Below are 25,791 nucleotides of genomic sequence, written 5' to 3' on the forward strand. Positions count from 1 at the left end.
AATTTAAAAAACAAGTTATAAACAAGGGTCCCGAATATAAAATAAACATTTTTTTCTTAGAATTATCGTAATATATCTTAAAAAAATTAAGAGAGAACTCCATAAGTAAAAACAGGGTAACATAATAATATAAAAAAACTAATTTGTTGTCCCTCAACTTCCAACAAAGTAGTCTTTAGGTTAAGTTAGTGTAGTGTATGACCTCCACGATTCTTGATAACTACCCTACATATGTTAGGCTAACTCATGATCAGATGGTCAGTGTCTTGCTGCGGTATTCTACTCCACTCCATCGAAAGGCCATTAAACAGTTGCTGTCTTGTATTGAACGCAATATTTTATTATAAAATGCATCTGCCCAATATGTCCCATACATGCTCAATTGGGTTTAAATCTGGCGATTGTGCAGGCCATAATAAAACCTCAATTTCATTATCTCTTAGGAATGTTTGCAAGAGCCTGGCAGTATGTGGACGCGCATTATCGTGCAATAATTGAAATTGGGAAACAGCTTGTTATGCAAAGGGTACAACAATAGGTTCGCGAAGAATATCGCGGTAGTCTGTTGCATTTAGAAACCGTTCCAGACAAACGAGATTGATTCTTCCATCAAGAGTGATGCCACCTCATACCATTATACTGCTGCCTTGCTGTCTATGAATCTCCTGCGCGATGATCAATCGTTCAGCATTGCCAGATCGTCTCCAAATTCTTGTTCGTCTCGTATCTGGTGCAAATCCAAATCGTGACTCATATGTGAACAAAGTAGCGGCCTACTCACGTGTAACCCAATTTGCGTGTTTTGGTGCCCACTGAAGTCGATGAACGCGATTTTCTCTGGATAACACAGGCGCTCTCACAGGTCAACTAGCATTTAAACCTACTTCATGCAGTTAACTTCTAATAGTTTGGCAACTTACAAACACCTGATGGGTCTCTTGCAGCCTCATTTGTAATTGTGATCCAGTTATAGTGAGATCTCGCAAAGCCTGCAATCTAAGAGAACGGTCTTGAATCTGATTGGTTATCCTTGTACGGCCTCTATGACGTTGAGCAACGTCACCAGTTTCATGAAACCTTAATCACAAACAATTAATGACATTACTGTTTGTGTGGAGGACCTCAGCAAGGTCTGTTTGACTTCTGCCAGGTCCAAGTATCCCGATAGCACGCCACTGTATTTCGCGATATAAATGATATCTCTCCAGTATTGTCAATTGCAAAACTAAATAAAAACAAGGATAGACATGGAAAATCAAGTACCAATAAAGAAATATTACTTTTTATCTTATAGACAAAAACGCATTTTGAAGTTTTGTTAATTTTTTTTATAGCCATTCTTGTCAGCATTACCGTTCAAGTTGGTACAATAATCGAAAAAACAACAAAAAATATTAAAATCATAAATTTATTTTTATATTTGCAGTTAATATTGATGTAAACCTGTTAATATAGGTGTCCCCTAGATTATTTTGATGTGTGTATATTAAAGTGAAGTCTCTCACGTGAATCAAATTGTATTAAATGAATTAAATTTATGTTGATATCTTATTCTAAGTAATAAATTTTAAACAGTACCTAATTGTAAAAAGTTTTAAAGCTTTCTCTGCTTCCGTGGTCTAGGTCCATTCCATGACACTTTTGTACTATCTGTAATTGAAACTATGTCTAAGCCTGACATCTGTAGTCCTTTTATTGAAGCCTAAAATGCATGCTTTGTGACTAGAATTCATGATTTATTATAGAACTTCTTACCATTCTACCAGGTCCCAGTCCTCTTACTCTTACTCTGACTATCTTGTGGCCTTGATCTAGCGCTTTCTACAAAACATAGACAATCAATAATTTTATATTTACAACTAAAATGTTTGGTATAGGAGACGTACGTATAGGCATTGTAACCGACGAATCGGTTATAGTATGTGGAGTTTTCTTATGATAAAGACCAGCTACTTCTCTAACTTTTTTAAACATATTAAACGTATCATGTTTTTCATTCAACTTTTCTAATTCCATACATTTATCCTCCATCCATTTTTCTTTAGCTACATTTATTTTTTGTTTAATTGGTTTCTGTTTTTCTTTGTATTCTGTCTTATTATCTTTCAGTTTTCTTCTCTGCTCCATCAATTGCAGGATTTCATCAGTCATCCATTGTTGTTTTTTGTGCCTCCGCATCGTTGTTGTATATTTTTCCATTACTTTCCAGGTAAGATCTTTAAACATGTTCCATATTTCTGTATTGTTTTCATTTGTTGAATTCTTTAGCTGATTATTCAGATCATTTTCTATTGGCGTTTTGTTGGAGGCTGATATATGTAATTTTGGTGTTTTGGGGCTTTCTTCGACTTTTTTGAGCTTCACGTGGAAGTAATATTCACCATTTTCTGGCAGTAATATTAAATTGGTGCAGCGTACGTTGTAAATATTCTTCACTTTAAGAAATTTGTATTGCATCGTCTGCATAGCAGCTTATTTTAAGTTGTTTTTCTCCCATTTGGTATCCTTTTTTAATTCTTACTTTTTTAATTATTTCATCCATGATCAGGTTAAACAATAAAGGTCTCAAGGAATCCCCCTGTCTTATCCATTGCCAGCTTCAATTGGGTAAGTTAGTTCATCTTCTACTTTTACTTTTATTGTGTTGTTCTGGTAGATGTTTTCGGTCGTTTTAATTATTCCTAGAGGTACCTCTCTTGAGTATAACAAATAGATAACGTCCTTTAATTTGACCCTCTCAAATGCTTTCTTAAAGTCTACGAACGCAGAATTAGCTATAACAACCGAATAAGAAGATTCACTTCACTACTACAAGATCTCCCAACTCCTGGAGGGAATTGTCTTATAAATGTATGCCGTAGTTACAGACGAAACGTCAAGAATTAATTCCAGATTATGACTTATAAACCCAAAAAACAACGTATCATTACCAAACACTGGCCGCGAAAAATTATAGTCCTTGATCATACTTACTGTTCCTGCTGAAATGGCTGTGGCTTGAGCTGCAATATTTGTTCCTTTTTTAGTATTTTTAAATCCTTCTACTCCACAAGACCTTATTAGTTTAGGTGTTCCTACAACAAACAGATTTTAGACTTTTTTATTCCTTGACACCCACCGTATGAGGGTCCCTTTTTAAGTTTTTACAGTCGATCAATAGCGTTAACCGGCACCTAGACGGCCAATATTAACGTCAATATATTGTAAAATATATTGTACAATTATATTAGTAAGATCAACCCACACGATGCAATTTTATTGCACAATAAATTAGTTCCCGACTGAAACTGGTGCTGTCAACATGTGGAATAAGACAGCTAGTTGTGTGTATATTGCATTAGTTATATCTATAAGAAGGACGAAGAAAAATAAAAGCAGGTGGATGAAGAAATGGTTAAAAAAAAAGAAATAAGTACACCCATGAAAATTTATTAAATGATTTATAAATTTTAATTGTATAATATTAATTTATTGAATAAATTAATAATTACTGAGCCAAGTGATTTTAAAAACTTTCTGCATCTGGATAAGAGTGTTTATGGCAAACAAAATGGCGCCCCCAAGTCGTGTTTTTTTTAATTATTGCTCTATAACTCCAAACATTTTATTTAAAATTTTAGGTAATTAATTATTAGATATTAATAATTAAATAACTTGGTGACATAAAAGCCCTTTTGATATAGATTATATTTCCAGAAGCCGATGAAAATTGATTGAACAGTTTGGCAACAATTAAATTATCTATGATACATAAGAATATCTATGATTTTTGTACAAAAAGGCACTATACATATCTAATGTACTTTACATAATTGAAATTGGACTATTTAAGCGGTCTCAGGAATATTTTAAAATTATAAACAATTTTTTGTCTTATAAACAAATATAATATCTCGGTAACTGTTAAATTAAATTATGAAAACAGTATTGGAAAGAACTCGGCAGGACGCTTCTATTAAAAGAAAAAACGTTTAATTGCGATGAGTGGTTCCTGAGATACAACCTGTCAAAGTTGACCTGTTGACTGTCAAAGTTGACTGTACGGCGAAGATATAAACAATAGGATGGTAGTTTTCGAAACATCACCTTTTTATTTCGGTACTCTTTCTCCACACCAATTTTCATATCTTTAAAAGACTCATTGTGCGAATCTTGTAATTAATTTCCACACATAAGAATGAGTCGATTTCTGCTACTGGTAAACTGTCACCAATACCCAAATTAAAGCACCAGATGCAAACTAAATTTTATTTATAAAGCGAGAATGTTTAATACTACACTAATTTACCGTACAACTTATTTAACTTAATTAAATCGCACTAGAAAATAGAGACCGTCTTTATGATTTAAAAATGCGTGAAAGTGAAAGAATGTGTGTGTGTTCTGTTTGGCGATTGAGATGAGAGTGTTTTAAATTCCCCTTATTTTATGTCGATTTACGGAAAAAGCGAACGAGACCTAATTTTAATTTACTGAATGGGACATGTGTAGATATTAACTCATTTTTTACTACCAAAGAAAAGGAAATGATTGTTCATGGTTTTGACGAATATGGTACTAAAATGGATTTTATATTTTTATGAATCAATAAGGGGCTTTAACTAATTATGTTTTATTATAGTAGTTCCCGTTGGTTGTGTGTAACCGAGATTTTATTCATTTGGTAGAATTTAAGTATACAGGGGAAACAAAAGTATGTTGTAATTTCAACATAACTGGGCCCCCACGGGAAATGGGAAATTATGTGGTTGTGAAACGATAAAGAGCTAAAGATAGAGAATTATAAAACAAGGGGAGAGGTGATTAAGGAAATTGAAAAACTATTGTGGTAGTACATATAATTTAGTGATAGGACGAATTAATTCGCCAGTTGATGTTTTTAATTTTACGACCCTTACTCTACCGTCAGAGCCAGGCATTAATTTAATTACCCTGGCAGTGGGCCAATTCAGAGGAGGAGAATTATCGGTTCTTAATAAAACAAGATCATTCTCCTTGACATCAGATCGTACTTGGGACCATTTGGGTCTACTATGTAACCTACTTAGGTATTCAACGGACCAGCGCTTCCAAAAGGATTGCTGGATCTTAGTGTATCGTTGGAAAAAATTTAATCTATTAACGGGTAGATCAATCAATGTCTTTTCAGGATAAGAAGTGAGATTCTCCCCTATAAGAAAATGTCCAGGAGTAAGACATTGTGAGTCTGAGGGATCATTTGATAAGGGGCATAGCGGTCGCGAATTAAGAATTGCTTCAATTTGTGAGATGATGGTGCTGAGTTCTTCGAACGTGAAGTGGGCATTACCGACAATGCGGCGGAGATGGTATTTGGCACTCTTAATGGCAGCCTCCCAAATACCTCCCCAATGGGGACTATGGGGAGGAATAAATTTCCATTCTATGAAATGTTCCTTGGTGAAATTCTGTAAATCTTTTGTAAAAGAAGGGGTTTTGAAAAGGTTATACAAATCTCGGAGTTGATTTTTGGATCCAGTGAAATTTGTAGCATTATCGCTGTATATCAATGAAGGAAGTCCTCGGCGTGATATAAATCTCTTTAGGGAAAGTAGAAAGTGTTCACTGGAAAGGGAAGATACTAATTCTATATGCACGGCTTTTGTAGCTAAGCAAACAAATACACATATATAAGACTTTAGCAACTTTGCCTTGCGTAAATTGGAGGATTTTATAAAGAGAGGTCCACCAAAGTCGCATCCAACATTCTGAAATGGACGAGAAGGGGTGACTCTTAGTCTGGGCAAAGCACCCATAATTTGTTGCAAAGGTTTGGCACGAAACCTAAAGCATATGTGGCAATTATTTACGATTTTTTTGATAGTTCGTAAACCATTTAAAGGCCAATATTTTAGCCTAACATTTGATAGAGTAGTCTGAGGTCCAGAGTGTCCCAAACGATTGTGTTCGTGGGAGAGTAATAGAGTAGTGACAAGAGAATTAGCGGGTAGTAGTATGGGATACTTTTGTTGATCAGCTATATTAGCGTTACTTAATCGACCACCCACACAAATGAGGTTTTCAGAATTTAAAAATGGGTTCAGAGATTGCAAATGTTTATTAGATATTGGTGCAGAGCGTTTAAGTTCTAGAATTTCTTTAGCAAAATGCAGATTTTGCATGCCTCTAAGAATTGAAAGAGAAGATGAGCGCAATTCATCTACCGTGAGATCATTAGAGAATTTTAGAGAGGGATTTCTTGAATTCCAAATAAATCTTTTAATATATGCAACTGTGCGTAATAGTTTAGTGTAATTCGAGAATCTAGAAAATAAGTTGTTGCAGAAATCGTTTTCTGAACTAACAATTGTGGGGTAAGTTATTAATGTTACCTTCCTTTCTTCGGGTAATATACCCTTTTGAGTGTGAGATTCGTGACTTGACAAGAGTAAGTGAGGTTTTAATAAAAAATATGGGCCATTCCACCAAGTAGACGAATTTAAAAATTCTTTTGCAGTAAGACCACGAGACAGACTGTCAGCGGCATTGTCTTGTGAACTGACATGTCTCCAAGTGAAGTTGTGGGTTAAATCTTGTATTTGGGATACACGATTTGCCACAAAAGTATTCCAACGAGAAGGAGAAGAGTTAATCCAGCATAGGGCGATTTGAGAATCAGTCCACAAATTTATAGAAGAAAATGAGATGCGATTTTCATATACAGAAACTATTTTCTGAGTCAATCTAGACAATAATAACATTGCAGATAATTCCAACTTAGGAATTGATATAGTTTTTAAAGGAGCGAGTCTAGATTTTGAGGTAATTAATGTACAACGTACAGTGTTATCTTCGTATACAGTACGAAAGTATAATACGGCGGCTTGGACCCTAATTGAAGCATCAGCAAAACCGTGAATTTCTATTGTTGCGATTTTTTTATTTTGAAATAAGTAACGGGGTATTTTATAAGAGTTTAGTGAATTAATATCGGAGACGAAATTTTTCCATTCGTTGTGGAGGTTTAGGGGTAAAGAATCATCCCAATTAAGTTTCTGGAGCCATAATTTTTGTATAAAACATTTTCCAGTGATTGTAAATGCACCAAAAAGACCAATGGGGTCAAAGATATTTGACAGAAAGGATAAAGCCGTTCTTTTAGTATATAGGGAAGTGCGTTCTGGAGAAATAGGTACAGAAATGATAAAGTTGTCTTCATTAGGCTGCCAGGAGAGGCCTAGTACCTTACTACTTGTATTTTCAACATTGAGTTCATAATTTAACGGAGGGTTACTTATATATTTTGCTGAAAATTGTGGAGAGTTGGAGACCCATTTATGGAGACGAATTCCATGAAAATTTAACATTTCATTAAGTTCATGGTGTGCGTTTTCAAGAGTAGAAAATTCGTTGGCTCCATAGAGAACATCATCGACATAGGTTTGATTCGAGAGAGCGTCAGCACCGAGTGGGTATTTTCCTTTATGTAAATTTGCAATTTCGTTTAAACAACGAGTGGCTAAGAAACTGGAACACGTAACTCCATAAGTAACGGAAGCGAGTTCGATGCATTTTAGGGGTTCATTTGGGCTGTCTCTCCAAAGTATATTTTGGAGAAAAGTTTGTTCGGGATTGACATTAATTTGTCTATACATTTTTTCGATGTTTGCGATAAAAACTAATTTAAATTGCCGAAAACGACAAATGATATCGAACAAATCAGGTTGTACTTGATATCCAGTTAGTAAAATATCATTAAGAGACTGCCCAGAAGTGGATTTAGAGCTACCATCAAAAACTACGCGAAGTTTGGTAGTCAGAGAATCTTTTAGAACGCAGTGATGGGGCAAAAAGTATTTGTTTAGAGAGTAAGTACTGTGAAGAGACAAAGGTACGTATTTAGCATGATTTAAGTTTATATATTCGTCGATGAATTTTTTGTATTCATTAAAGAGCGTAGGGTTGCTTTTGAATCTTCTTTCAAGTAACTCAAATCGTTTCTTTGCTACATAAAATGAATTGCCGAGTTTAAGATGCTCGGAAGGGGACTTCAACGGTAAATCAACCTGAAAGCGACCATTTTTCAGAATTTTATGACAAGTTGTGAAGTTGAGTTCAGCCAGTTCGTCTTCTTCGGACAGTTTTTTAGTGGTGGGGCCTTCTTCAGTTTCCCAAAACTTAGCAAGGACTACATCAAGACGAGAATCATTATCATTGGGAAGAATTTCGGTTGTTTGTACCGAAAGAGTTAAATTTTCTTGGGAGCGAGAATTAATGGGAAAATTTCCTGCGATCACCCATCCAAAGATGGTATTAAAGAGAACTGGTAGATTTGTTCCTAATTTAAAGTGACCAGGTTGAAGAATTTCATAATATTTGTCCGCGCCAATTAAAATGTCAATATCGGAAGATTCAAAGAACTTATCATCTGCCAAATTGAGGTGTTCGGGAATATGTATGCTACTTAGAGAAATATTCGTTTGAGGTAATTTACAAGTTATTATCGGAATGATCGCACAGTTCAAAGTAAGTTGGTTGTCTGAGTGATCAGAAAAGAGAGTAATTTTGGCAGTGAGATTTGAAGTGATCGGGCTTTGAGATATTCCAGAAATTTGTAAAGTCCTTGCGTATGTTTCGCAATTAAGTTTGTTTACCAGACTTTTAGTGATGAAAGAGTTCTGGCTTCCGCTATCCAATAAACCTTTAACTTGAATAGTTTTACCGGATTTCGTGAACAGAGTGAATTTTACAGTGGCGAGAAAAACATACGAATTAGTTAAAGTGTCGCTCATAGCACTTAATGATGAGCTATGGGTGTTGTCATTGACTGGGACATGATATGAAGGCCTATGTGAGTTAATTTGAGTGCCTTCTGAACTATTGGATGGTAGAGAATTTGGTGAGGTACGTTGCACGTTACGAGATTCATTAATATCTTCGTTTCTGACATTGTTGTTAGCGATGTCTTTCTGAGTGGAATGTTTGGGATAATTCACATTAGAACGTGTATTGTATTGAGTTTGAAAGCGTGGGGCAGAAGGGTTGCGATTTTGCTCAGAAGAATCTTGGTGAAGGAGACTATGATGCCTTCGGTTGCAAATTGAACAACCTCTAGAAATACAGTCATTGTGAGAGTGTTTAGTGCCCAAACAATTAGAACACATTTTTGTTGAGCGAATAAAATTATGTTTCTCATCATGAGATAGAGCTAAAAATTGCCGACAAGAATATATTCTGTGTGAGAAGGCATTACAATATGAACACTTGGGGTGAGTATAAGTTTGCTGCGTAGATTGTGAGGTATTTGAATGTAGAGAGGTAAAGTGTGTTTTAGTGTGAGCTTTTTGCGAATGTGGTTCCCTGTTAGGTTCAGGGAGAAAGGCTAAGTGGGATTTTTGTGAGTGTGAATCCCTTTTAGATACAGGGATATGAGTTAAATCAGATAAAATATTGCAGCGTTCGTTAAGAATATCGAAAAATTCGGTTAATGTTGGCTGAGAGCTGCGATTTCGTCTTTCTCCGTAATAGCGTTTTGAAGCAAAGTCTAATTTGCGAGATAAAATATTAATTAAAATTAAATCCCAAGTTTTTACAGGCACATTTAATAACTTCAGTGAGTCAACATGCTTTTTAGACTCATTTATGAACTCACTTAGTGTTTGACGGTTACTTTTAGAGAAAGAAGGGTAGTCAATGATAGAGTTAATGTGAGAGTTGATAATTGCCAAATCGTTACTATATTTTTTCTTTAAAATGTCTAGTGCTAAGTCAAAATTATCGTTTGTGATTTCGAGAGATTCGATAAGAGTCAGGGGTTCACCAAGAAGAGCAGATTTTAAGTAGATTAGTTTTTGAGCATTTGAGATGGACTGATTATCCGTGATGAGAGAGGTAAATAATTGGTAAAAGGAAACCCATTTGGAGTACTCCCCGTGGAAAGTGGGGACTGATATGGGGGGCAACTTTACGTTTGAGGGAATAAAAGGGTTACGTTCAGAAGCCAGAGATAAGTTGAATTGAGACTGAGCAAGACTGTGTAATTTGTTTTCTAATCTTGCCATGGCAGAACAATAATTAGTTTCGACTTCGTCTCTGTTTTCAGCAACCAAATCGCCACCTTCTAATGATTCAATATTATCGCAAATTTGATTATAATTATTAAAAGAGCTAATTAGCATTGATTTTCTGACGTCTATTTCAAAGGAGTTTGTTTGAGCATCAAGATACTTAGTGATCCAAGTTAATACGCGAGTTATGGCTGATTTGGTTGTTGATTTTTCTCTCTTTAATTGATCCATTTTAATTTAGACAAAATATAACGATAATGAGGGGAAAAGTTCACTCAAAAGGTTTATTGCACTGCACTAATGTGAAATTATACAAAAATTGTTGTGTAATAGGTAAGGAAAGAGAGATTTATCAGTGCGATATATGCGAAAATATGATATGTAAGTGAAATAACAGTAAATAAAGATAAATGAAGAAAGTGTAAAAAATAATTATGAGTGTAAAAGAGAAAAAATATTAATAAAAAGTAGCGAATAAAATGCGAGTTTAATGCAAACAATAAAACGATACAATATTAATAATAATTGAGCGAATAAAAATTCGAGCGTATGCAGAACTGTTAATAATAATAGTTCGAAAGTTACCTTGAGTAAAACTTTTGAATATGAGCACTTCCGATGAGAAGAAAGATGCCTCTGGTTGTCTGCCTCCTGGGGGTGGTAGCAGCTATACAGTCGTTGTAGGTGATAACAGCTTCTGACTGCCTATGCCAGGGGTACCATGAATTCTTGAGAGAAGACTCGGGATTCAGCTCTCCTGTGTCTGTGTGCGTCCCACCAGGGGTACCAAATTATGTGCGAATCTTGTAATTAATTTCCACACATAAGAATGAGTCGATTTCTGCTACTGGTAAACTGTCACCAATACCCAAATTAAAGCACCAGATGCAAACTAAATTTTATTTATAAAGCGAGAATGTTTAATACTACACTAATTTACCGTACAACTTATTTAACTTAATTAAATCGCACTAGAAAATAGAGACCGTCTTTATGATTTAAAAATGCGTGAAAGTGAAAGAATGTGTGTGTGTTCTGTTTGGCGATTGAGATGAGAGTGTTTTAAATTCCCCTTATTTTATGTCGATTTACGGAAAAAGCGAACGAGACCTAATTTTAATTTACTGAATGGGACATGTGTAGATATTAACTCATTTTTTACTACCAAAGAAAAGGAAATGATTGTTCATGGTTTTGACGAATATGGTACTAAAATGGATTTTATATTTTTATGAATCAATAAGGGGCTTTAACTAATTATGTTTTATTATAGTAGTTCCCGTTGGTTGTGTGTAACCGAGATTTTATTCATTTGGTAGAATTTAAGTATACAGGGGAAACAAAAGTATGTTGTAATTTCAACACTCATAATATATATTATAATAATAAAAGCTATCGGTATTACGAGTGAAAAATACCAAAAATATCAAAATTTGAAACAAAAATCAGGTTAGAGAGATAATGGAATATCAAAGCTCAAAATCGGTATTCGTTAAAAAATGCATTTTCTCACCTTCCAATGGAGCAATTCTCTTTATTTTTTTTGTTCCCAAGTAACTAACGCATAATTAAACGTCAAAGTTGCTTTTGTTTTGTTATAATAAATTTATGTATTTATTATAACAAAAATTTTTAATTTGTTTAAACAAAGATTGTTTAAATAATTACACAGCATTCAAATGAGAATATTTGTATTTTAAACGTTAAAAGGTGCAATTGTGGTAAGTTTATCTAAAAAAAAAAGTCTACAACTGAAAAAATATATAGTTTTATTTTCTTATAAATAAATTAATTTATTATAACAAAACAAAAGTAACTTTGACATTTAATAATGCGTTAGTTAGATAGCTCTACTCGAGTTACTTGGGAACAAAAATGAAGAAAATTGCTCTACGGGAAGCCGAGAAAATGCAATTTTTTAGCGTATACCGATTTTGAACTTTGAGATTATATTTTCTACAACCTAATTTTTGTTTGGAATTTTGGTATTTTTGGCATTTTTCACTCGTAACACCGATAGTTTTTATTATTATAATATATGTTATGAGTCCTTTAAAGATATGAAAATTTGTGTGGAGAAAGAGGACCGAAATAAAAATGTGATGGTTTGAAAATTACCATCCTATTGTTTATATCTTCGCCGTACATGCCGGTCAACTTTAACCGGTAGTATCTCAGGTACCACTCATCGCACTTAAACGTATTTTCTTTTAAAAGAAGCCCCTGTCGCTTGCTTTCCAATACCGTTTTCATAATTTAATTTAATAGTTGCCGAGATATTCTATATGTTTATAAGCCAAAAAATTGTTTATAATTTCAAAATATTCCTGAGGCCGCTTAAATAGTCCAATGTCAATTCTGTAAAGTACATTAGATAGGTATAGTGCCTTTTTATACAAAAATCATAGATATTATGAATCATAATTATTATGGTTTTTATAGCGACGATCAATTGTTAATTAACAATTTAATTGTTGCTAAACTGTTTATTCAATTTCCATCGGCATCTGGATATATAATCTATAATATATTCTATACCAAAAGGGCTTTGATGTCACCAAGTTATTTAATTATTGATAAATAATTACTTATCTAAAATTTTAGTTTAAAATTAAAGATTTTATTTGGAAAACCCGCATTTACCCTCGAAGTAAAACGGGAAAAACATGTCTCTATGCAGAATTACGGTGAATTTTTATTTGAGTGTTTTTGGTGTAAGTTAAAATCTTGGGAGTTTTAGAGCAATAATTGAAAAAAACACGATTTGGGGCGCCATTTTGTTTATAAAAAAAGTAGCACACTATCTGCGAACGTCCAGCAATAAAATTGCTGGTATATAACTTTTCCCAAGAAAGGCCTATTTTCTGATAATCGGCCCAGATTATCTTGACATTCCACAGAGCCGGTAACGACTGATACACATCGATGCACTCTATACACTCTATAATAAAAGCAAAATATATAATCAATAAGTGAAGTATCTTACCTTTTGCATCAGTCAAACAAAGAATAGTATTATTCCTTGTAACTCTAATATTAAAAATAGGTAGGTCTTTAAAAGGAATTCCATTAAATAATTTGTTTGGGGTATCTATGGTGGGAAAAAGGTCTCTCCTAAAATAAAAAATAATTATTTGAATTTATTACTACTTTGTTTCTTTAATAACAAACCCTTATATAAGTATTTACACTGATAATAAATCATCAGTGTAAATACTGGATACAAAAAGCTCAAAAGAGGATAAATGGTTATAAATCAAAGTTAATTAAAAGTGTTTAAAAAAGAAGATAAACTGATACATACAAAAGATAAATGAAGATAAGATGTATAAATGTTGTTAAATCAAAGAAAAATTTTATTGCTGTTAGTAATTATTATTATTAATAAATTAATACAAATCGATATTACTAATAATATTATGCAATTTGAAGATTTGATCCCAACTAAAATAACTGCTGAAGAACATTTCTCAAAAATGGGCTTTTTTCTATAATTTGTTCAGAGTATAAAAGAGTATAAGCGTTAATTGATAAATATACAAGTATAATACTGATATAGATTTATCAGTCAACGCTATAAGTCTATCTTTATATTTTAAACGTTCTTATACAATCTTATTCTTGTACATTATACCATTGATTGAAATTGTACAAAAAATAAACAAAAAGTATGGCAACACTGTGACTGGCAAATATAAAATATCTGTCTATCTGTAGAGTAGGGAGGGTGAGTCAAGTCCCACAGCACTTAGGTCACAATTGACCCATTGTGCATCCTCCCAGGTGGTTGTCGTCCTTAGTTCATTATCCATCCTGCCATTTCCAGGAAGGCGGGCAAATCACCAGGGGACATCTCCCCTATGTCGGCAGGTGTAGGCCAAGGTATAGTTTCAACATTCTTAAATACAAGTGGAACAATTTGTCATGCCATGTTTTTGCTGAATTTAAGAGGTTTTTGTTAAGTAAATAAACTTTATTTTATATGTAAATTTGCAGAAAAATCAAAGTGATTCAGTGATTTACCTTGTTTTGCTGAACCTGTGTTTGTTGTGCAATTAATTGACTAAATTGTGTTATAAATCCACAGTAAGTTATTAATGAGCTGGTTTTTGCTTCCTTCTTTTTTGCTGACATCAATTAGTAGAGGCTAATTTAACTTGTTTCCAAATATAAGTTGGTTTTTAATAAGCCTTATAGTCCAGGAATTTAGTTCAAAGTATTATCATGAATGGAAATTGTGGAAATTGTCAAAATCCTGTGGGAGATAAATCTGTAGTGTGCGACAGCTGTCACATAATATTGCATAATACTGAAGAGTGCACCAGTCTCAGTGCCAGTGAGTTACGTGCAGTGGTTCTGCAGAAGAGATCTTTATACTTTTTCTGTACTGACTGTAGGCTTGCGTTTAAAAATGTGCCAAATCTTGTGAGGCAGATTGAAGCTCTTAAGGCAGAAGTTGGGCAAATGAAAGTGGAAATTCAAAATCTAAAAGAAGAGAGGTCAAATCTTAGTGCCGAAGAAGTGATTACAGAAATACAGGAGAGGCAAAAACGAGCAAATAATCTCATGATTTTTAATTTTCCAGAAACAAATCATAACTCTGATGTTCAAGAAGTTAAGAGTTTCATAACTCAAATCGTAGATAACCCATCCAGCGTTGAAGTTAAAAAAATTATCCGAGTGGGTAAGAAAAATAAAAATGGCAATCGACCACTAAAACTAACACTATCTTCTGCTCAAGAAGCTTTTATGGTGTTTAAAAATAGACACAATACCAACAAAGACAAAAAAATCTTTATAAGTCTCGATCAAACTCAAATGCAACGTGACCTTTTTAGTAAAACTCGAAGTGAATTATTAAAGAGACAAGACCAAGGTGAACTTAATTTAACCATTAAATATTTTAACAATATACCCAAAATTGTTCAAAAAAACTAAGTCAGTCTCCACGTGGCACGCCTCATAATAACTTAAATGTTTATTACCAAAATACAAATGGGCTTCGAACTAAACTTCAGACTCTCTTATTAAATATTTCACATTGTTCCTATGATGTAATTATTCTAACTGAGACTTGGCTGACTGCTGATTTTCTAGACTCTGAACTTGGTATGGAGAGTTACATTGTGTACCGAAAAGATAGATCAAGTGAAACTAGCATCCACACTAGGGGTGGCGGTGTTTTGATTGCGGTCAGGAAGTCAATCTCGAGTGCCCTATTTGTAAGCAGCAGTAATATTGAACAGGTGTTTATTACTATTGGCAGTGGTCAGTATATGGCAATATTTGGAACTGTCTACATTCCACCCAAAGCGGAACCAGCTGTATATACCGAATTCAGTGAAAGTGTTGATGAAGTTAGTGAGAAGTATCCAGCTTCCAAACTATTTTTGTTCGGAGACTTTAATCTGCCAAACATTATGTGGTCTAATGATGAACTGTCTTCCAATGTTACTTTTAGTCAATATTGTACTCCTAATGAAACTCAATCTGCTTGGATATTGTCAAATCTATGTAATTTTCACAATTTATTTCAAATCAACACAATATCCAATTCTCGTGTGGTTTTATTGGACTTGATATTTGCTAATGACAGTTCTATTCAAGTTATAGCTTCTGATGAGGAAATAGTTCCATTAGATAGGCATCATCCTGCCTTGAACATTGCCATAAAAGATTTTCTTTGTAGTAATGGCTGCTCAACAAACCTGAACAGCTCTTACTATTTGCATTTTAATAACACTGATTTTAACGCCTTGAATGATTACCTTTCTTGTGTTAACTGGGATCAAATTCTTGAAAATCAAAGTCTAGATAAAATGTTAAATACATTCTATGAAGTCATGTACTGTGCTTTTGAAATTTTTGTGCCAAAAAAAAATAATGTCAACAAAAAAGTTTCCAAAATGGTTCTCGCCAGAACTAAAGAAACTAGTAATTGAAAAGAAGTTATCACATTTAAAATTTAAAGTTAGTTCCTCTCTAAATGATTATAATGCATTCTCGAGCCTTAGAAGTAAATGTAAAGCTCTAACAAAAACTTGTCATAATAACTTTATAGAAAAAACTGAGAATTCCATTCATAGTAACATTAAATCGTTTTGGTCATTCATAAATTCAAAACGAACGAGGACAGGTTTACCAAATGAAATGTCTTTGAACAATATCACTTATACAACTCCAAGTGATATTGCAAATGCTTTTGCATTATATTTCTCATCAGTTTATTCTGAGAAAGTACAGTGGAACCTCGATAACTCGGATTAATCGGGACCGCGGCCGATCCGGGTTATCGAAAATCCGGGTTAGCCGGAGAATATAGTAAAAATTAATAAATAACCTCCATTACAATTACAAAAACATGAAACACATATGCACAGTACACATCTAAATTACGTATAGTTGTATAGAGTGTAGAGTTTTGTTCATTTCTTGGTAAAAAACTCAGTCATACTGTAGAGATGTACCGACACCATAATATGGTAGGTCTGGATCCTGCGTACAAAAAAAAATTGATAAATAGCAAGCTGAAAATTTGTTATTAGCTTAAGGGTGTCTAGTCGGACAAACATTAATATATGGGAACACTGGAACAGGGGAAGTTTTAACTGTGGAACAGGTTAAAAATTTGGAACGGTCAGACCACGAAAACGGCACATGTATTTTTTCCGACAGAACAGACTTAAACTCTCCGAACAGAGATTAAACTCTCATGCAAAAATCAGACTGCTATTTATCACCAAATTGGCGTTTTAATGAGTGGAACATGTAGAATATGTCAAATGACAGGAATTATGACAGGTGATAAATAGCAGTCTGATTTTTGCATGAGAGTTTAATCTCTGTTCGGAGAGTTTAAGTCTGTTCTGTCGGACAAAACAAATGTGCCATTTTCGTGTTCTGACCGTTCCAAATTTTTGACCTGTTCCACAATTAAAACTGCCCCTGTTCCAGTGTTCTCATATATCAAAGTTTATCCGACTAGACACCCTTAAGCTATTAATAAATTTTTAGCTTGCTATTAATCAACTTTTTTTTCATACGCGGGATCCAGACCTATGGTAGCATAATATCATATTATGATGCTGCAATAAATTTATTTTAAAGATTCGTCTTTATCAATCCTACCTAATGTTTCTAGTTTCTTTTCCATTGTCACTGCAACATTTTTACGTTTTGTTACCATTACGTAGACAAAGCAAACACAATCTGAAGCACGATTACATTACAGAACGGAAGTGATTAATAGGCTGTACTACACACAATACAAGAATTTTTAAATAGTCACGTCTTTTTTAAACAATGCTAAGACAGTTTGACATAAATAAAGAAAAAGGAATACAGACAGGTGTCTGTTCTTTCCGATAAGCTGAGACGGTCGCTCTGGCTGCCGCCGTGTGCATGAATCATTTTTACTATTGTACTTATGTGTTCAAATTACACAAATACACATTATCTCTGAAATATTATTTGGCCTACATACATTTTTATTTGATAAAATTGTTAAATTGTTTATTTGTTAAATTTTTGTCTGATGAAAATCGGTCCGGGTTAGCCGGACTTCCGGGTTATCGGGGGCCGACTTATCGGGGTTCCACTGTAATCAGTAAACGTGTTTTACGTCCCACCACCAATATAACGATTAATTCATGTAATATTACAATATCTCAAGTATATGAAAGGATGATGGCGTTAGATGTGAACAGAGGTGCTGGTCCTGACAAAATACCTCCTATAGTTTTGAAGAAATGCAGTTTTATTTTGGCCAGACCATTGTGGAAAATTTTTAATTCTTCATTGTATACTGGTTACTTTTCTGATTCATGGAAATTAAGTTTTTTAACGCCTATACATAAAGCTGGTAGTAGATCTGACATTACAAATTATAGACCGATTTCTATATTAAGTACCATTCCTAAGTTATTTGAAAGCTTAGTGTCCGACTGCCTCTCGGTATGTTTCAAATTGTTTCCAGTAGATGAGCAATATGGTTTTCAGAAACACAAATCATCGGAATTAAATCTTCTTTGCTATTTGAATGCGTTGTCAAGCGCTTTGGAGGGTGGGTATCAAATTGATTCTATTTATACAGACTTCTCCAAGGCATTTGACAGGGTAAATCATAACATCCTATTGTCTAAATTGGAAGCTGCTGGAGTAGATGGGAAACTGCTTGAATGGCTGGAAAGCTACCTAATAGGAAGGCGCCAAGCAGTAAGGATCCAGGATTGTCTATCTCAGGATGTAGTTGTCAGTTCTGGGGTCCCTCAGGGTTCACATCTGGGTCCGCTATTATTTATTATATTTATAAATGATATTGCAGATATAAACTGTGATAAGCTTTTGTTTGCGGATGATTTAAAAATCTTTTCGAAAATATCTAGTCTTGACGATTGCGAAAATCTGCAATTTCAATTAAATAAAATACAGAATTGGTGTAAAGAAAATGAAATGGAGCTAAATGTCAAAAAGTGTCATAAAATTAGTTTTTATCAAGGTAGAACGTGTATTCCGTTTGAATATAAACTTGATAACACACCACTAGATTGTGTTAATACAATAAGAGATCTTGGAATACTGTTTGACAAATCGCTAAAATTCGCAGATCATATTGATTCTATTATTTCAAAGGCTTTACAGATGCTTGGCTTCATGAAACGAAACTGCTATGATTTTAAAAGTCCCAATACCCTAAAATTGTTATACTGTTCTCTTGTTAGACCTTACTTGGAATACTGTTGTAGTATTTGGTCACCTTACTATAATGTTTACGCAGAAAAAATTGAAAACTCCAAAACAAATTCCTTAGGTTTTTGGGATTTAAAATTAGAGCTATTACTGGGAGTAACAGGTTTTACAGTTATGACGAAATTAGAGCATTTATAAATATCAATACCCTGGAAGAACGTCGTTATCACCATGATTTGAAAATTCTATATAGTTTGTTAAATGGTACAGCAAATAGTCATTATTTATTGTCTAAGGTTGGTTTTAAAGTTCCTTCATACAGTACTCGAAATGCAGTCGAAACCACTTTTCATGTACCATTTCATCGATGTAATTATGGCCTCAATGAACCTATAACTAGAATGTTACGTCTAGCAAATCAAAATACCGAGAGGCTTAATTTTAGTTCCACACCCAACCAATTTATACGCAACTTACAACAAATTAATATTGCCTCTTAATTGTTTTGTTATGTCCACCTTTACCAGTCTGTTTCTAATTTGTTTTGTATGTAATTTATATTATTTATGTTAACTCTATTTTAACTATTATATTTTATGTGTTATATATATATGACTTATATTTAGTATACTAAATTGTTCCAAAATTTGTAAACAATTGTAACTTTATTGGGCTTGTCCCGTGGAAATAAAAAAAACAAAACAAAACAAGGCTCGCCGAACGCATACTCTCGTATTGACGATAACTCCGGACATTCACATAGGACATGCTCGACAGTTTCGTCATCTCGTTCAAACCTCCTGCACACAGGTGTGTCTACTAGCCCCAGTGTGTGGAGGTGTTTTCTTAGTTGACAATGGCTTAGTTCTTAGTTAAAAAACCAACTGTCAAGCGTAGGTTTCTCCTGGTCATTCTCAATTACTTTTCTGATGCTGAATTCCCATGGTTCCTTAGTGTTACCTTGGCAAGTCTACATCCTGGCCCTTCTTCCATCTTTTCACGGCTTGAGTGTGGGAGTGACATTTGGCAATTTCCGCGATTGTTGCAGTTGACCAGCCAAAAAGATCACCAGGTCCTAAGAGTCTTAAGCTTGCTGCCTTCCTAGCTAGCTGGCCAGCAATGCGGTTGCCTTTATTTCCGTTATGTCCTTTAACCCATCTCAGGATGATGTTACCATCCGAAGCTTGGGCTAGTGACTCATGACACTAGCCCTGATAAGACACGTGGTCTGTTCAGGGTTAGTAGCGCTTGTCTGCTGTATGTGCAGATTATTATGGTTTTACCGGCTAGACCTTTCCGGGTTATCTCTTTTGCGGCTATGGAGACACCAGCCAGTTCAGTCTGAACTATGCTGGCATTTTTGTCCATACCTCATTTTATACTAAGATTCAGTGATCTAGAGCAGCGGTTCTCAACCACCGTGTCGAGACACACTGGTGTGCCGGAAGAACCTATCAGGTGTGTCGCGAGATTTATGAATACCATATTTTTACGAATACTAGTTTTTACTTGTTATAATATACCAATCATGTATTCAACCATTTTTTTTTAACTATTAGGTATATACCACGTTATACCAATCAATAAAGTGCCAATCCGTACTTAATTGTTTCCTCTCTAACTGTTTTTAAAATTTAACCGACATAACTTGCGTTATGAATAGTAGCGCAAAGCGGGAGATCTTGTTTACTGTACTTACCTACCACTAGCAAAAAATTGTACATATAAGGGTGTCGCGAATCTGTAAGGAGTACGTTAGTGCGTCGCTGAGTAAAAAAGGTTGAGAACCGCTGATCTAGAGTATATCCCACATCCTGAGCCTTCTTCCGTTTTGGAGCCATCGGTGTAGATGCTCCATATACTGTTGTTTTATTGACTCCAAAAGGCATTTGATCGTGTTAAGCACTCTATATTGATCGAAGCTCTAAAATACATTGGCTTGGACGGCAGAGATGTTCGAATAATTGCAAATTTATATTGAAATCAAACATCATCAGTTTTAGTAGATGGTGTGGAATCACTGGCTCTTAATATTAAAAGAGGAGTACGGCAGGGATGCCTCTTGTCACCCCTGCTTTTCAACGTTTACTCCGAAAGAATTTTCAGAAAAGCACTTTCTGAAAAACAAGAAGAAATACTTGTGAAGGGTGAAGTCATCAATAATTTGCGATATGCGGACGATACAATACTCCTAGCTTCTAGCCAAGAAGATCTGCAAACACTACTTGATAGTGTCGTTGAGAGTTGTAGGGAGGCAGGTCTGGATCTGAACATACGGAAAACCAAAATACTCGGAATAAGTAAACAACAGCATATAAAACTGTCTATATATGTAAATAATACCAAACTTGAGCAAGTTGACAAAATCGTTTACCTTGGACAGCAATTAAATTGTAACGCAGAAAGTCAGGGCGAAATTAGATCTAGGATAGAGCAGGCTAGAGCCGCTTTTAGAAGGATGTCCGAGGTGTTATGTAACAGAGACCTAAAATTGGCATTGAGGACCCGCCTACTTCGCTGCTACGTGTTCTCGGTCTTACTTTATGGTGTCGAGTCCTGGACTGTGAATAAAATCGATCTAAATCGCCTTGAGGCTTTCGAAATGTGGTGCTATAGAAGAATTTTAAAAGTTTCCTGGATGGAGAAGATTCGAAACTCCACAATACTAGAACGTCTCCAGCAAGACTACTGAGATCATAAAAAGCAGATCAAGCAGATCAAGCAGAGAAAGCTGGAGTATTTCGGACATGTAATGAGAGGTCCCAAATATAGGTTGCTACAAAATATCATGCAAGGAAAAATAGCAGGCAAACTCAGTCCAGGACTAAGAAGAACCTCATGGTTGAAGAACTTGCGAGATTGGTATGGTGTTGATACAAGCATGCTATTTAGGGTGGCAGTGAATAAAATTAAGATAGCTATGATGGTAACCAACGTTCTGAAAGGACATGGTACATGAAGAAGAAGGTGTAGATGCAATATGCATTTGCCACGTTTGACTCCCTATGTTGTCTTGTTTCGATTTTGTAGGGTTTGTCGAAGACAAACGTAGGTTTAATGAGTTGCATCCATGGACCGCATGTAGCTGGGGCAGTGCCTCCAGCTCACCCTGCCAGAAACCTCCAGCTCACCCCGACAGAAACCTCCAGCTCACCTCGCCAGAAACGACATCTCAATTGTCTCATCATCGTCATCAGTGCCACCTCTTTGACATAAAATATATTCAGATGCGAAAAAAATGAAGGTTAGGCTCGATGCCTACTCGTACATGTCTAAATTAAATATTAAGCTGCTATAAAAAAAAAGATAAATACTATACGTAAGTAGTAATAAATTATTTTTAGTATATATAAAAAATAAACATCAAAACCAAATAACACGCGCTTGCGTCAAGCACAATTTCGATATCGACAGGTTAAATGTCGAAGTCATTTCTATTCACTATTTCAATTGTAAAGATTCCAAAATATTTATGGAATACCGATTTGGACTATTTTTATTCGACTTGGCCACTTTTCAATTTTCCTTATTTCTACCATCAAAAATCAGTTACAGAATCAGCATGAATATCACAAAATTGCTTTGAAACAAAGGTTAATTTCCAGGCATCTGTGATGGTCTGGGGCTGTATGTCATTTTAATGAGTTATGACATTTACTTTTCTTTGATCACTGCCAATGTTCCGAAGTAGAAAACGATTTTTCAATTTTACCTTCCATTAATGAAATTCAACTACCCGATATGAAATTTTTGCATTTCAACAAGCGGGTGCAGCGTGCGGCCTGATTCAGCAAAATGCATCATGGTTGCAGGAAACGAAGATTCCTGTTTTCAAATAGTTTTCACGTAATCCTGATCTATCCACTATCGAGACTCTTTGGCAATTGTTCAAACAATTAATGAATTAAAGGGTAAAAATCAAGAAATTTTTAATAACTTTCAACAGATTAGTATCAAACATATTTTTTATGCTAAAGAGAATTCATGCTATTTTAAAATGTAAGCTTGGCTCCACTCATTGGTAACAAGAACTAAATATTTGATCCAATTAATTTCCACCAGATATTACTTTTTCTTATGTTTATTTTATAATTGGCCTACGCAGCTGATAACAGGCAGTTGATAAGAGACTTCTCCAGATATCAATTTTAAATGTGTTCAATGGCATAAGACGGAAACGGCATCTTCCTTTAAAGTTTCGTTCCCCTTAGAAAAACTTGATGAAATAAATAATCCATCATTATGGCCCCAAGGGGCAATAGTTCGAAAATTCAAATTTAAACGAAATTTTCAAAACAGTGCAGCAGTACTGGAAAAGGACTAGTCAACATAAATGCAAAAAATCTTGATGTTAACGTAGGAAGTTTAGAAGTTCCTGAAAAACTTAATAATATTTTAATTGGCGAAAACTTGGTGAGTATGTTCCATGTTAATGTTCAATGTTTAGCAAATAAAATAGAGATGATTGATTTATTTTTGTTAGAATTTAACTTTGACGTTGTCTGCTTCTCAGAGCACTGGCAGAGTGAAGCAAATCTCAGATACATAAATATGGATAGGTATTTACTTGCTAGCAGTTTCTGAAGGAAGAATAAAAAGAACGGTGGTACTGTAATCTATGTTAAAAAGACTTTAAAATTCGAAGCTATTAATTGCGACAGTTTTAATATTGAACAAACATCTGAATTTTGTGGAATTTTTCTTCAAGATATTAACACTGTTGTCAGTGTATAGATCTAGTAAATGTAACGATTTTAAGTCTTTTTTCAAAAATTTTGAAAATCTATTGGATCACATTATGAGGCCAAATTTGAAAATAATAGTTTTGGGAGATTTTAATATCAATTTTAAAGTGAAAACGGCAAACGTTAGTGAATTGACTTCTATAACATCATCTTTTGGTATAAAACAAACAATTTATGACTATACTCGAGTTACTGCTACATCTGCCACTTGTATATATAATATTATGACAAATTTTGAAGGAAGTCAGTTTCGGACTAGTGTCCTTGAACCGTGTTTTTCAGACCATCGGGGTCAGTATATTAGTATAATCAAAACATCAAATAAATTAAAATCAAGTGTTTGCACTGAAGCCTTTACACAGGAAGGTATTTTAAAAATGAGAAACTTTTTATCAGTGTTATGACTGGGACATTTTTAATAGTGATTTTGATGTAGATTACTTAGCAACGTTTTTAATAGATAATTATAATCATGTAGTATCACAATATTTTCCACTAAAAACATTGGTTATTAAAAATAAAAAATGTCCTATAAATTGGTTCAACGACAACTTAAAAAATATGAGAAATTATCTGCAGTCTTATAAAATACGTGCTGATTCTAGTAAAAATCCAATACATTATAACGAATATAAAAAATACAAAAATCATTATAATGCCGAGTTGAAAAACGCGAAAAAGATGGCTTATGATAAACTAATATTAACTTCAAAGAATAGATCCAAGACGTGTTGGAAGATAATTAACTATGAGCGTAACAAAACAAATAGTTCACATAATATAACAACCAATATATTTTGTGCGGAATGGGACGTTTCATCGCCGCCGGCTCATCGCCGCCGTTTCGATGCCGCCGGTTCATCGCCAGTCCATTTCATCGCCGTCCGTTTCATCGCCGTCCGTTTCATCGCCAGTTAGTCAGTTGATTTTGTATTATGGGAGATGACACGACATGACATTAAATTCAGTTCAAAACTTATGACAATTAAAAAGATAAAAAATATTGTTATATTTACTGTTCTACTTCCCCTAAATTTTTGTACAGAAATTTTGGGTTCTTTTCGAATTTAAGAAACAGTTTCTCTTGGTTGGAAATGTTGACCGTGAAATTTAAAAGATTATCATTATAATATATTTTATATTATAAAAGTTTAAAAGTCTATTAAAGGATTAAGTATGGCAACGGGAATGGTCATATCTCGCAGTTCCTAGAATTCCTAATTAATACTAAAAATAAATAATAAATGTAACTGTCGAAAATTCGGAAATATATCAGATAGCGGTTAACTGACTGGCGATGAATCGGCCGGCGATGAACTGGTGGCATCGAAACGGCGGCGATGAACTGGCGGCGATGAAACGTCCTAGACCCATCTTGTGACACTTTCAATAAATTTTTTGTTGAAATTGCCGAGAACATTATAAAAACCCTTCCTAATACATCAGACGACATAATCTTGAACGATCAAAACTTCCCAGCTCCATCGAGTTTATTTTTTCTATCTCCAACTACTCAACAAGAAGTATCGGAGGTTATTAATTCATTAAAAAATTCAAATTGTTTGGATACAAATGAGCTAAACGCTTCTTTTATAAAAAATACTTGTGAAATAATTACTGAACCTTTAACACATCTCATTAATAACATTTTTCAATTGGGATATTTCCAACTGTCTATCGTTTTGGGATATTTCTATCGTTTCCATATTCAGTAAAATAATAGAAAAAATTCTGAAGCAACGCCTAATATCGTACTTTGAAACCAATAACTTTCTTACAAGTTCTCAATATAGGTTTAGAAAGGATCGTTCCACAACTCATGCACTCTTAGATGTGATGAGTGGCATAGTGGATGGCCTGGAAAAGTATAGCCAAACTGCCATAACGTTATGTGATCTTTCAAAGGCCTTCGACTGTGTTTCTCATGATATCTTACTAAAAAAACTGCACTTCTATGGTATCACAGGTACTCCTCTAGAACTAATTAAATCGTATCTAAGTGATTGACACCAAGCAGTCAGATACGGAAATTGTCTCTCTAAATTTAAGCATGGAGTTCCACAAGGTTCTGTTTTGGGCCCTCTATTATTCATTATATATGTTAATGACTTGCCCAATTTTATGGCTCCATGTAAAACAGTATTATTTGCAGACGACACTACTTTTATTTTTTCTGACAGAAATCGTTCTCTTTTAGAAACCACTTCTACAAATGTAAATTCAAATGCTCAATTCATGGTTCGCAGCAAATAAACTTAGACTAAATGACAACAAAACTCAAAATTTATTGATTTCATCTAATCCATTTGATGCTCGTGTGAAAAAAAATACTG

The 25,791-nt window shown here is 34.3% G+C and overlaps 1 protein-coding gene across 1 annotated transcript in view; it reads right to left on the reverse strand.

The window, feature by feature from the left end:
• Positions 1–25,791, reverse strand: part of LOC126883231 (28S ribosomal protein S11, mitochondrial) — a 44,389-nt gene that overhangs the window by 9,658 nt on the left and 8,940 nt on the right. Inside the window, exons 2-5 of the mRNA XM_050648509.1 lie at positions 13,012–13,139; positions 2,974–3,074; positions 1,756–1,821; positions 1,579–1,702 (exon numbers count right to left, since the gene is read on the reverse strand). Of these exons, the coding sequence (XP_050504466.1) occupies positions 1,595–1,702; positions 1,756–1,821; positions 2,974–3,074; positions 13,012–13,139 (403 nt within the window). The 3' untranslated portion in view covers positions 1,579–1,594. The remainder of the gene's footprint in view (positions 1–1,578; positions 1,703–1,755; positions 1,822–2,973; positions 3,075–13,011; positions 13,140–25,791) is intronic.

This window comes from Diabrotica virgifera, chromosome 4 (assembly GCF_917563875.1).
Source record: "Diabrotica virgifera virgifera chromosome 4, PGI_DIABVI_V3a".
In the NCBI taxonomy this organism is placed as follows: domain Eukaryota; kingdom Metazoa; phylum Arthropoda; class Insecta; order Coleoptera; family Chrysomelidae; genus Diabrotica; species Diabrotica virgifera.